General features: G+C 37.9%; 1 protein-coding gene and 1 non-coding gene across 2 annotated transcripts in view; one reads left to right on the forward strand and one right to left on the reverse strand.

Moving 5' to 3' along the window:
• Positions 1-2,708: 2,708 nt before the first annotated feature.
• TRNAT-AGU (transfer RNA threonine (anticodon AGU)) lies at positions 2,709-2,780 on the forward strand. Its single transcript has one exon. It is a non-coding gene; the product is annotated as a tRNA-Thr (tRNA).
• A 1,586-nt stretch (positions 2,781-4,366) lies between these two features.
• LOC145987055 (ATP-dependent translocase ABCB1-like) overlaps positions 4,367-14,760 on the reverse strand; it is a 96,804-nt gene continuing 86,410 nt past the window's right edge. The window contains exon 6 of the mRNA XM_083121512.1: positions 4,367-5,496. Within this exon, the coding sequence (XP_082977638.1) occupies positions 5,386-5,496 (111 nt within the window). The 3' untranslated portion in view covers positions 4,367-5,385. The remainder of the gene's footprint in view (positions 5,497-14,760) is intronic.

Here is a 14,760-nt window from a genome sequence, read left to right on the forward strand (position 1 = left end):
TGTAGAAATAATGAAACATCAAATGATGAACCTGAACCCAGTGATGAATTCTTCGAAGTGACATCATCTGTTTCTACAGTATATGTTCTAGTGTTTCTCCCCCCCCCCCTTCCTAAGCTCTCCAATCTCTAGTGTATCAGTTCCTTCTTCAAGCAAAGTACAAAAAATCAATGGCTGAATTTTTCGTAAAGACCACCGAAAGTCAAAAGCACATATTAGACCAAACAATAGCAAATAATTTTTTCTACGCTGCAAACATTCCCTTCAATGTTGCGGGATTAAATCAGTTTAAGACAATGATAGAACTATTGAGACCCGGTTACAAACCTACTGCGAAGAATGGAAGAGAAATTGATGGAATCACTGAAGTCCAGCAGTATTACCATACCACTAGATGGTTGGTCCAGTGTTCGAAATGATCCAATACAGGCAGTTAGTATACATACAGGATCTAAAGTTTCTTATTAAGTGTGTGTGAATCATCTGAAAAAAAAAAAAAGACAGCAAAAAAATGTTCAGCTATAGTCGAGTCTGCAATTACACAATGTGAAGTGCAAATTGGAAGTAAGGTTTGTGCAGTGGTAACAGACAATGAAAACAAAATGACAAAAATGTGGCAATTTTTAAAAGAAAAATACCCTCATATACTAATGCATGGATGCTCATCTCATCTCTTACATTTGGTTGAAAAAGATGTTTCACCTCAATCGGTTCTAAGTTACATTGTTAAGGTGCAGAAGTATTTTCAAAATACAGATCAAGCACGTGAGTGGTTATTAAAAAAAATGGACTGATGCCACACATTCCAAACGACACTCGATGGAATTCACATCCTGATTGTGTGAAGACGTTTTTAGCTTATTAACATAAATATAGGGAAATAGCTCTGAAACACACAGATGAAATTGATAAAATTATTTCAAAAATTTTAAATGATGTTGGTATTTACATTGAGGCTTTGCACTTGGAGAAACAGCTATCTGTTGTTGCTTCTGCATTAGATACTTTCCAACTTGAGTGTACTTCATTATCACTTGTTGTTGAAGTATGATTGGATTTGTGAAATGAAGAAGTGCTACAACCGTACCACAGTCATTTCAAAAAGAGGTTTGATCAGGCTGTTCAACCATTTCATTTACTGGCCAATATGACCAAACAATCCAAAATACATGGGACGTCCACTAAGCCCTGAACAAGAAAGAACAGCAGAAGAATGTATATCCGAGACATTGTATTGCAATGGCAGAAAGTGCATTTGTAATTGATGCTGTGTTGAAGAAATCAGTTGGATGTCACACTTTTAGTGAGAAATGTGATATTATAAACATAGGGAGATCTGTGCCAGCACTTCCAAAATTGAAATTTTTGTATAAAGAAAAGGGAAGGGAATACTTTCACTATTTTAATGTTCATCACATCAATATGAAAAGACTGAATGGTTAGCAGTTAGCTGTAAACTGAGTAAATTATTTTGCTGGCCATGCTTATTGTTTTCTAATCAACAGAGTGTGTAGAGTAAAGAACGTTACAACTTGAATAATCTCACCAACCAATGCTATCACCTTGTATGTCTGAAAGGGGGGATAAGATAGGGCAGGCCAGCCGCCCCCCCCCCCCCCCCGGAAAATGAATGTATACCTAAAAAGTCTATATTTCACACATAATTTCATTTCAGTCACAGTAATTTATATATGCGTTGAAGAAACATGATAATTTGATACTGAGAGTGTTTTTTTAGGAGATAATTATTATGGGAAAAAATATGCCTCCTTGGAAAAAATACCTTGCTTACCCTTCTCTGGAAAAAAATCCTGAAGACGTTCATAGCCATCACAAAAACTAAATATCTGAGTCATTTGCATTCACTTCTTCAGTTACAGTTCAGGCAATGGTGGTTTCAAAACTTGAGGGGAAGGGGGTGGGAACAAGGACAGTTTACTTTTCCTTGGTAATAAGGTTTAGCAAAGTGCTGAGACAAAGGTGGCAAAAAGTGGGGGCAGTTGCCTCCTAATAACCGCCACTGGTTCAGAGCCTACCTTAATATAGAGGGCATCACATGCCCCTGTTTATGACATTAATTATCAAACAATGGCTTACTTTTTCTTGGTTTATGGTATCCTATACTTTCTTCTGCTGATTCTATTGCATTACTAGGGTGGCTAGTCTACGACCATGATAAAATTCAAGTATAATTCCTGGTTTTCACGGTGAAATTTCCAAAAATTCAAAGGTATAAGTAGATGTTTTCTCTATTTCAACCTTATGTACTACCGCCTCTCACCACCCACACACATACACACACAAATATATATGAACAATATAAGGATCTGTGCAATTCCAATGTATCAATTTAAGGTGCAGAGTTTGCATTTGCCATTTCACACACTCAGGCTCGACATACATCTACAAACAAGTCACAAATGTCAAGGGATATACAATTCTACTAAAAAATTGTTAATTGTATGAGAATTTTAAACTCAAATTTACCTAATCAGCTTCAGAATATCTTATCTTGCAATAATAATACATCTGTCAGACAGATTGTAGATTAGGCACACACAGGAGATAACATCACTACACTGGGAGGAACCAGGCAATGTCAAGGTCTTCTGTGTTTCAAAGGCAACAGATCCTATTGCGGTAGCACTGACTGAGAAGATTCCATGCAGGTAAAACAGCAATAGCAAAAAATCAGGCGAGGCTAGGCTGGCTCGGTAGCTCAGTGGTTAGAGCAATGGCACAGTATGCCAGAGATCTGGGTTCGAGTCCTGGTCGAGCCTGCATTTTATGCTGAAAATTTCTACGCAGATAGATTGTTCTACAAAGGACACTAACAAATCAAACGGACTGAGATAATTCTGTTTTTCTCCAGATTTCTTTTCTTTCCTCCATAAGCATAAAAGCTAAACTGTGAAAAACTTGTTTCAGGGTATTTACAAATATGTATAAATTCAATTGAATTTTGAATTAATAGAAGTTGCAATTTTTCACGTCTATGGAGAAAAATTCACGCAGAATTCACATATAATTCCCGGAGACGACAATTCACACAGAATTCTCAGTGAGCAGCCACCCTGATTATGTATGTGCTCCCACTTCTTATTTATGTCCGTTTCATTTATATTTTCATCATTTAAATCCTGCAAAATATCGAATTTATTTGACAGTTTAATTTGGTAATCTTTCTTAATTCTATCATCAGCAAATTTTCCTGTATCAAATTTTAGAGTTTTAAGATTTTGTTGCTTATGATTTATCACTGAGACTTAATTTAACAATTACAGCTCTATGTGAACAAACGTCAATTATATTAGTATGCCTTCTTTTATCAATGAGAATATGATCTATCTGATTATAAGTTTTACCATCTGGAGAAGACCAGGTATACTTATGGATATCTTTATATTTATTCATAGGTGGTACTTTTCACAATTAAATTCTTTGAGGTTGCAATAGTAATTAATCATATACCATTATCTTTACTTAATTCATGAAGACTTTCTTTACCAATAGTAGGTTTAAATGCCTCTTCTTTACCAATCTGTGCATTACAGTCAACTAACAGAATTCTCATATCATACTGGGAAAATTTATCAAAGACCTGTTCTAACTCTGATAAAAATCATCTTTATCTTCTGTTGGTGCATGAATGTTTATTAAAATTTTGCACCACCTACCTTGTAAAACTGCATATGATATCATATCATTAATAAATTCTACTGTTTTAAGGGCCAAGATAATTCTATTATTTATGAAGAAGCCTGTTCCAAAATTATGATTTTCAACACCACCAAAGAAAAAAGTATATTTTTTAGTTTTACAATTACCATCTCCTGGACACCGAACTTCCTGGACAGCTACTATCTAATTTATACTTAACTATCTCATTAACTGCATGCTGATATGCCCCTAGCTGGTAAAGACTCAGAATATTCCAAGTGCCTAATTTAATATCCTTATTCCTAATGCAGATCATATTCTTGTCCAGTGATCTTCCAAAGTAGTCCCCGCCCGGAGATCCGAATGGGAGACTATTTTACGTCTGGAACATTTTACCTTGGGAACATCCATGGTTGCCGATTCTTGACATGTCTTTTTACAGTGCAGAGTTGTCAGCGCTATGCCTAACCCCCAACATGAATGGAGGACCACACCTGTTGTTGGTCAGCGGATCCCTCGGATCCAGCTGGGAGGATCATATTGTAGTCCACCAACTGAACCCCACCTCTGCCAATCGTGGGATGCTCATAGAGCCATGACAGGACAGCTCTGTAAATCCCAACAAAGCAAAATGTAAACCATTTCACTCTGTTGGTTGACTAACTGCAGTGAACAAGCCACTGGGCGATGGGGTCATCACATCCCTACGTTTGTTAAAAATATTAACAATAAATATACTGTTTTGTCATCCCAGTATGTTGCACCTTTATTATGTATATAGGCTAAATGAACAACAAAAACAAAAATTCCACTATCATAATAAAAAAGGGCACATGAGAAATTACCAGCAAAAAGGTGGTATTCAAATTATATCATCAGAGATTGAAGAAGAAAAACAATGCATAACAACAAACAAATTTAGACAAATATTAATTTATCAAAAAAAAAAAAAATTACATGTACATACATATGACTATATTATTTTCATAAGAAACAGCATTTTTGTTTCCTTTTATGAATTAATATACTACAACGTGTTATCACATACTATATGTTTATCCATGACAAAAACAGTTTTTATTCCTGAATACTGCACATTGAGAGCTGTTAATCAAAATTCAATAGCAAACATTACAGTGTAATGGGCTTTGCAGAGCACAATGAATTCTGATACAGGATCATTGTCTCCATCACCTCTCATGGTGCCGGTATTTCCTCATTCTCAGCCACCAGCAAAAAGGTGGTATTCAAATTATATCATCAGAGACTGAAGAAGAAAAACAATGCACAACAACAAACAAATTTAGACAAATATTAATTTATCCGAAAAAAAAATTACATGTACATACATATGAATATTATTTTCATAAGAAACAGCATTCTTGTTTCCTTTTATGAATTAATATACTACAAACTGAATTTAAAATTTGTAACGTGTTATCACATATATGTTCATCCATGACAAAAACAGAATACTGTACATTGAGGGCTGTTAATCGAAATCCAATAGCAAACAGTGTGTCAGCATCCTTGTTAACAGCTGAAATGTCCTTTACATTACAGTGTAATGGGCTTTGAGGTGCACAATGAATTCTGATACAGGATCATTGTCTCCATCACCATTCATGGTGCCGGCATTTCCTCAGTCTCAACCATCGGAAGAAACAGTCGTACACACTGATGTATTCGTAGAGAGGAGCAATGGCGTTGAAAACCTCTGTCACACTAGTGTTCTAGAGTTAACATTAAATACTTTTCAGAGTTTTCACTAGACTTTACTGTTGGCCTGTTAGCCGTTCTAATAGATGTTCTGCCCTCAACTGCTTTCAAAATGATCTGAAATGAGAAAAAATATGTTCTTGTAGATGAAATGCATGGTTAAGTGTGTCAAATGGTAGACTTTCAATCTTGCCAGGTTCGAGTCCTGGCCTTGGTAAGAGTGTTCTAATCACTACTCATTATTGCAATTAGTAAAAAGTTGCAGAAAATCAATGTAAAAACAATATATATATATGTCTCACAACCAAGCATTCACATAGGATGAGACAAGATGTGTGTGTGTGTGTGTGTATGTGGGGGAGGGGTGTATACAGGGTGTCGCAAAACAACTTCAACAACATGCTTGTAGATATCATAAAAACAAGTAACTTTTCCTCATAAATTTTACCTCGAAAGTGCTTACTTTCTGTGCTGTAAGTGCTTACAATCTATCCTGTATATATGCAACCCAAAATAAAAAAACTACTGCTCTGACATAACTTTCAGGGGCACGTGGCAGGGTTGCCACTAGCGTAACTTACCAGTCTTACCTGAGCAAAATACAAAAGAATGATGATACTTGCCATGTTGTAAGAAGTATTTACAGTACTTACAAACTTACAATGTCAAAGAATTTAAGCAAGAACTGAAATTCAAGAATGCTCATTATAAAAAGTCTCCATCATGTCTCGACTCTCATCAAATATGAATTATCGCAAGGGAGCCTTGCAACAGATGATGAAATCGATGAAGAACAAATGCTAACATAATGTGCTCGTTTTGAACATGCAGACTGTAACAATTTATTTGGAAGTTATATCTTGGCATGTAGCGTAATTTCTAATAGAATCTGTTACATAATATGGGAGAAAGCCACTCCCTGAAAACAAAATAATGTTAATGTCTTTTGCAATAAAATGAAAAAAGTAGTTTAAACATACATTAATTCAGAAAAAAATATAATAAAGTGATCAACTGCTTACTAAGAGCCATCCTCCATGGCAGAGTGGTCTCAACAGCATGTTACAATGACAGGGGTCCCAGGTTTGTTTACCTACCTCCGACCTACCTAGAGACGACTTGAAAACAACAACTTGGGAGTCTTGCCTGAGCATAATCCAAAACATTAATGGTACATGCGATGTTGTAAGAAGCATTGACAGTAGTTATAAGCTGACAAGACAAATAATGGGCAGATTGAAATTCAAGATTACTCATTCTAAAATATCTCCATAATTGATTGATTGATTTGGTTTATTTTAATTCACTTTTCTGCAACATTTGGCTAATCGCGAAGATGAGGATGATATGATGAAATAACAAATGACACCAATGTCTAGGCCAGGATTTAAACCCGAGATACCTGATGCCGTAGCGAGCTGTGTTAACCACATCACCACAGAGTGTTTCGTGTATCATGCGATATCAACAATTGCAAGGGAGACGTGAGATATGGGAAATCCACGAATTAACAAATGTAAACATGATGTGTTTGCTGCCTCGTTTCAAACACGCAGAGCCGCCCCCCGTGCCGGAGTGGTTACCACATCGCGCTACAACGATTATGGAGATATTTTAGAATGAGTAATCTTGAATTTCAGTCTGCCCATTATTTGTCTTGTCAGTTTAAAAGTACTGTCAATGCTTCTTACAATATCGCAAGTACCATTAATGGTTTGGATTTTGCTCAGGCAAGATTCCCAAGTTGTTGTTTTCAAGTCGTCTCTCTTAATGAGGCAACCCTGCCACGCGCCCCTGGTAGTTATGTCGGAGCAAGCGTTTGCTGTGTTGGGTTGCATACGTACAGGATAGATTTTAAGAGCTTATAGCGCAGAAACTAAGCCGCGCGTCAGGCTATCCTTGCAGCAGGTTTTATGTATCAATCCGCGCGAGAACTGAGCTCAGAATCTTCCGTTCCAGTCTTGCCTCAACCGCCGAGCTGCTTGCATCGCAGACACTGAGAAAATCCACAGTATTGCCAACCGCACAACACATCAAAACCCGCATGCATGTCAAGTGGAATGTATTTTTGCTTCTCTTTGTCTCCTGAAACATAACATTTTAAAAGTACTTTCTGCACATATATTATTTAATAAATGTGTCATTACTTAATATAAGAGCGAAATAACATCTGAACATGAGAGCATGTGTGTATATTTCGAGCACGCAAAACGAAAAATTAAAGGAGATAAAAGTAAACAACAATAGGCCCCTCTTGAATTTAATGACAAATTATTGTTTTTGGTTTAGAAAGAAATACATTTATGAAAAACTTGGTTGCTTCGTTCGCAATACATCCGTTACTGTAAGAGACACGCACTTCAAGTTATACCACCAAAAAAGCATGATTTGTTATTGGTGATATATACAATCAGGTGCATTGTCTGGCGCTATTACTCTGGTTTCAATTTATGAATCACTTCACTAAACCAGGATTCAAATCTTGGTCTGTCCATTTCTTGCTGATAATCACCCTTCCCTTTCTTTGCACGGAACAGTAAATATGCGCCTTCAACAAAGATTTCATTGCCGCCAGTGGGTGAAACAATAAGGCTCCCCCTTCCCCTCTCCTTTTATCATCGGTTTCTTCAGCCCTGGCGGTGGTTTTGCACGGTGGTATCCTTCCATGTTTTATTCCCCCTTCCCCCACCAAGTTGAAGGACGTCTTGTCCAAATAATAAACATGTTTCTTCTCACGGCGATATCTTTTAATACCGCGGAGATTCTTTTGTCGTCAAACAACAAGCAATCGTTTCCTCTTGCTAAACTCAAACCGCAAATCATTCAACACACGTGATACAATTCGTGCACATTGACGGCAAATCACCTCACGCCCTGTTTTACTTTGATTTTGTAGCCGCAAGGAGGATTATGCATTTCAAACAACTTGCTTGACTTTGAAGAGCATTTCCCTTCGGATGAAGCCCAAAATAACATTCGGGTAAAACCGCATGCTGAACAGGAGATTCAGCCATTCTCGCCGCTCTACAATAAACATAGGGTTAAAATAGTGGGATGTGCAACACTGGTATCACCGATTCCACGCGCTCTGCAACGCATTCAGTCTCGCTCGACTCGCTCTAAAGTTTCAGTGTCTCTTCAATGCAATACAGATTCGAGTTGGCGAATCTGCAGTTCTAAGTTCGTCTGCACAGTGATTGCAACCAATTAAGTCCATACCTGCTAATGGATGTATTATTTTGTCTGTATATTACAAATTAAATAACGGTTTTCTTGCAAGTATGCAGTTGTGTCGGAATAGAACCCGTCTCAGTAGAACTACATTCTGCGCGCACGTTTGGATCTACATATGCTAAAACCTGCTGCAAGGTTGACCTGACGCTTGGCTTAAGCGCTTTTGAGGTAAACTTTATAGTGAAAAGTTACTTGTTTTTATGATATCTGCCAGCGCCCAAGCGTTGTTGAAAGAGTTTTGCGACACCTTGTATATATATATAAACACGGGAATAGCATACAGAAAAATGCCAGAAAGGCAGGGGGAAAAAGAGAGGTACAAGACAGAAAACACTTACTACAAATGAAATATTAACCTTTAGCCACTCGAGCCTCTTTCGCATGTAACCCCCTTGCCGATTCTCAGCAAAATGCAGTATTTTATAAAAATGACTGTAGATCGGACGTTAATTGCCGTAGACAGACAAATGATATATCATTTTACTCGGAATGAACCATAGATTCGGACTGTATAAAATTTATGTACATTCGGCGTATATATGGAGTAGGGAGGAGAGGAAACTGAAAATTCCAAATTTTTTGAAGAAAAATGGCAGTCTGAACAACAGTGACAGCACCAGACTGAGTTAAGTAGGGGCTACAGATTTCGGAGTCAAATTCTCAGGGGGCTAATTAATACCAGCTAAAAGGTATTTACTTAATACTTTACTAACTAACTAACTCTCTAGCCTTCTTAAACCCAAAGGTTCATGGCTGCAGCAACACAGGCCTTCAATTTGTCCCTATCCTGAGCAAGATCGATATACTCCTTTCCATCCCTACCAATTTAATTTAGGTGCATCCCAACATTATCCTTCCATCTTCGTCTTGGTCTTCGTACTGGTCTCTTACCATCAGGTTTCCCAATAAGAATCCTGCAAACTCCTCTTTCCTCTCCCATTCGTGCCACATGGCCTGCCCACCTAAGTATTTTTGATTTAATCATACTCAAATCTGGACACGAATACAAATTGTGTACTTCTAAATTATGTAACCTTCTCCACTCACCTGTCTCCTCATCCCTTATAGAACCAAATATTTTCCTAAGGATCTTATTTTCAAATACTCTCAATTTATGTTCCTCTTTCAATGTAAGGGACCAAGTTTCGCATCCATATAATAATACAGGCAAAATTACTGTTTTGTATAATTTAACTTTTACAAGGTAACCAAAAAAGTTATTGCCGTTTTTGACGTCTCATTAATCATGCGCTCACAGAGAGGAAACAAAATGACGCATGTGCCTGCCAAGAATCAGGAGTTAGTCTGACCATCGACTGTCAGTAATACAGGCACGTTGCACACACACAGCAGTCATAGCTCGTCCAGTGTCGAAGAGAAATGGAGGTATCGAAGCAGCTTGTTCGCATGTGTTTCTTGTATGACTTTGAAGTGGGCCTGTCAGCTGCTGCATGAAGTTGCCACATTTGCCAGGCATTTGGGGAGAATGCCGTGAACGAACGAACGCACTGCCAGGCATTGGTTCCAGAAATTCCATTCAGGAGATGTGAGCCTTTCGGATGAACCTCGCAATGGACGACCACATGTGTTGGATGACGAGGCCCTGAAAGCAGCCATCAAGGAGGACAGTGGATGTGTGATGAACTTGCAGAAAGGTTCCATGTTTCCGCTGAACCAGTCAGACTGCACCTGCATGGGATAGGGAAATCATACAACTTAAGCAAGTGGGTACCCCACGCATTGTCGGCACCTGAACACACACATATTTGAACACTTGATCACTGGTGACGAAAAGTGGGTCCTCTATGACACACCCAAACATACCAGACATTGGTTGTCGCCACGTGACCCTGTTCCTCACACCTCAAGACCACCTCTGCACCCACGAAAAGTTATGCCCTCTGTATGTTGGAATTTTCGGCAAGTGGTGCAATATGAGCTCCTTCCACCTGGTCAGACCATCACTGCTGACCTCTACTCTCAGCAGTTGCAAAGGGTGCACCTTGAACTGCGGCAGAAGGAGCCGGCATTGGTGAATCGCAAGAGTGTGATGTTCCTGCATGACAATGCCAAGCCACATGTGGCAAACAGGATCCAGGAGACCCTTCAGCAACTTAGCTGGGAGACACTGTGCCTCCACCATATTCACCGGACCTTGCACCAACAGATTACCACCTGTTTCATTCCCTCGACAACCACCTCCGTGGGAGATCCTTCGCAAATGAGGGAGACCTGCAGAACGCACTCACGGGCTTCTTTGCATCCAAGCCTGCCGAGTTTTATCACCAGGGTATTGTGCAGCTGCAGGAACGTTGGCAAAAGGTGTTGGATGCTGATGGAGATTACTTCGAAACCTAAAGGTACGTACGATCCACTGTAATGCTCTTTGTTTATCACTGCTCTAGAACTGCAAGAACTTTTTTGGTTACCTTGTAGTTTCTTAGATATTAAACGAGAAGAGAAAAGTAACATGCATTTCCTGAATTAAGCCTGCTTTTTATTTCCTCTTTAATATCATTTTAATTTGTTAGTATTACTCCTAAGTACTTGAATTTGGAAACTGGTTCAAACGAGTTGTTATCAATAATTAGATTTTGATTATTACGGCTCAGCAAAGAAGAGAAAACCCCCGGAAAATATGCGAACTAAAATCCACCCCCACTTGTTTCTGTCCTGGTGAACGGCAGCAGATGAGAATCTGGTCAACTGTCTCCCAGCTTCCCTATTCTACCCTGTTCTACATCTTCCCTATTCTGTAAATTTGTGTAAATTATAAGTGACTTTTTAAGTGCACATTTTAAGTGATATTTGGTTATATTTTGCCATTTTTAGCAATACTTAATCCGCTTCTACAAAAATATATTTGATTGATTGAGTTGGTGTTTTAAGTCCACTTTATGCACAGTAAGGCTAATCGGGACTTGGCCTACAGTCGCTACAGTTTAAAGTGGGATCCGAACCACTATATGTCTCCCCGGTAATCAAACCCGGAACCCATTGATTACAAGGCGATGACAAAACCTACCCCTGCTCCATCGGGAAGGCTTACATAAAAATATTTAATTTTTGGGAAAGCAAAATAAACACTTATGGACATAATGGGAACACTGTATTTGAATGTTTACAAGATATAAATCATACCATTTTAGGTTAGCTTAGGTTATAGTTAGTGTTTATAATACTAAAGTGCCGATTTTTGTGATGGGCATCTTTAAAGACGGCACAGATGATTGGAGTACTATTTTTATTTATACTATTCAGATTCTCGTTAAAAGAAAATAGGTTAACCCATGATGAAATTAATATGTTAAAGAGAGGGCCTCTCCGATGGCGCAGTGGTAGTGTCGTCGCCTTGTAATCAAGGGGTCCCGGGTTCGATACCCGGTGGAGGAACAAGTGGTTCGGATTCCACCTTAAACTGTAGGTCCAGTCCCGATTAGCCTTACTGTGCATAAAGTGGACTTAAAACACTAACTCAAAAATATGCTAAATATTTATTTGTCATGTAAAATTGGTCATTACTGAAACAAGAATGTATTTGTCATGTAGAATTGCTCATTAATGAAAGATGAATGCAAAAGTACGCGCACGGTTTCTTTTGTTTTGTGATGGTGACATGATCACAAGTACTCACAAGTACTTCAAACTACACAAAAATCTTTCGTGTGGTTAATCAAGCCTATTAAACGAGAAAGAGAAGAATTTAGTGACCACTAAGGTAAGTAAATAATTTTACAATTCATAAGTAATAATTAAAACTGGTTTAAAACAATTCAGTAAAAACGCACACCTACATGAGATACGAAACAATACCGTATATATTTTCACAATACTCTTAGCAGTCTGGGAAAATGACAGAAATGATGATAATAAAAATAATAATGCCTTTATTTAGCGGGCGAGGTTCTTTTATGTCTTTTTTTGTTAAGTCAAGTAGTTAGATCAGATGGCTCTTAAAAAGAAAAGAAAAAAAATCTGCGGGATTTATACGCATGGCTTAGATCATGCAGTTAAAATCTGAGACTTTTTAAATTTCAACGGTGTTCATGATTTATAAAGTGATTTCATTTGAGATTAATGATGGTAAGAATTGGGTCTCTGCAGTCTTACCTTTTTTTTTTTTTACACAATTGGATTCCTATTTATGTCTGGTAACACTTGCTTCGGAATATGAGTGATAACTTATTTTGGAGAACAATTTTTTGGTACATGTGTGTTATATCGGAGACACACTTATTCATTTTTACAGAAGAAGCTACTTAACGGAAATTAGTTTCTGTAGCATTTTGAAAGTTCTTGGATGTATTTTATCACCGTAGAATGCTGCACAACAAGAAATAAGCACTTTTGATATAATAAACTTGTATTTTGTGCAAAGCAACAACATTATGCCATAGTTTTCATTATGTACCTGCACATGGCCAAGCGTCGAAGTCACGCGGTCTTGGCAGTGTTTCCAAACGTGCCTTTTTTTTTTACGAGATTTTTTTTTTACTATGCTTACCTAACCTTGCCGGAAATGGTCCGTGGGGCTATCGTGAATGGTTTTTGGGACTATCCGTCAATGGTTAGTGAGGACATAATGAACACAAAAGTTAAGAAGGTGGAAACACTGCATACCAACTCCGAATTGACAAAACACAAGCCCGACGCGCAATGATTCACAGCTATGTGCGCCATATTGTATGTTCTGCAACGGAAGAATGCCATATTGTATGTTCTGCAACGGAAGAAAAGAACCAAAAGAATTACTCGTATTGTGAAAATCGTAGTTATTTTTGTGTAAAAAGCATAATGGCACCTTCAACTATGGTACGCAATACACAATTGGTAAGTACAAACCATCCAATACACAAAATATCAGATTTTAATGTGTCTCCGATATAACAGACATTTACCCAATTTTTTTTGCTTCCGTATACTCCTGTGAGATTGATTGTGAACAGACATTCACTTACTGTGGGCTTGGATACTGGATACCACTTACCATTTACTTCACATGCATTGGGGACAGAGCTATGATGTTTTCGTTGCTAAGTTAGGCATGTTAGGCTAGGTGAGTGGCTAGAGTCTAGTTTACGTCCTTCTTGCGCACTCCTTATTGCGTTTACAAAACCGTGCTAGCAGACAGCTGGCGCTCCGGCATCCGTAGGGTAAGTAAATTTTTCTTTTTACACTTTCTGTCACTAACCATTCCCCGGGATGAGGTATGCCTATGAGGTTAGGTTAGGTTCCATTAGCACTCATTTCACCCCTAAATATGTGCTTCATCATCGAAAAATGTCCTCAATACATTCAATCACGCATATCCGGACAACATCGGTTTTTCTCGATTTTCTCCTCCACGAAATTTTTCCTCGCCTTGGGATTTACTTCGTTGAATTCCTTATAAAATAACCTTTCCAACGATATATGACACATATTCCTTAGGAAAAGGACGTAAACTAGACTCTTACCAGGTGAGTCAGGTTTATGGCTTTTACAATTAAAATGACATCACTAAATGCTTCCAATGAATGCTCATGTGACATCTGGTCTCAAGCACGAACCCCCTTTGAGCCTCACATGGAAATCAGCCACAAATGTGTCCAGTATTCTAAGGCACTTCCTAATACTCTGGGAACATCGTTAAACATTTGGAACCGTTACCAAATTATTTTACAAGTTCGTTGTGAGAAAAACTTACTATTTCAGAATTCATGTTAACCCCCAAACTCCATTATTTCCATGCACTAGAAACTTCATATATTTTTTTCAAACCAATCAAATTTTATGCGAGAAATAAATTCTAATGTTATAGAAGGGTGAGGAATGTATGTATATAGAAGGAGCTGGTGACCAAATGTCCACTCTCGAAAATTACCTCTTATTATTTTAATAGGTCCATTTTTATGCTTTACACAACATAAATTTAGTGACATGTCTGTTTTGTGTATATTTTGTATTAACATTAAAGTTGTGTACAGAGGCCTAATTTTTTCTTGATAGATTTAATGCCACTATTGAAATGAACGGACAAATATTGAGCTTCAGAAATAATTGTTTGATGTGAATCACACTGCAATGTTGACTACCTCCATCGGGATTCTAAGTCTAGACTCCTTGATTACAAGATAATAGTCACCACCAAGTTTTTTCTAACTGTCA

The sequence above is a fragment of the Lepisma saccharinum genome, chromosome 4 (assembly GCF_977018435.1).
Source record: "Lepisma saccharinum chromosome 4, izLepSacc3.1, whole genome shotgun sequence".
Taxonomy (NCBI): Eukaryota; Metazoa; Arthropoda; class Insecta; order Zygentoma; family Lepismatidae; genus Lepisma; species Lepisma saccharinum.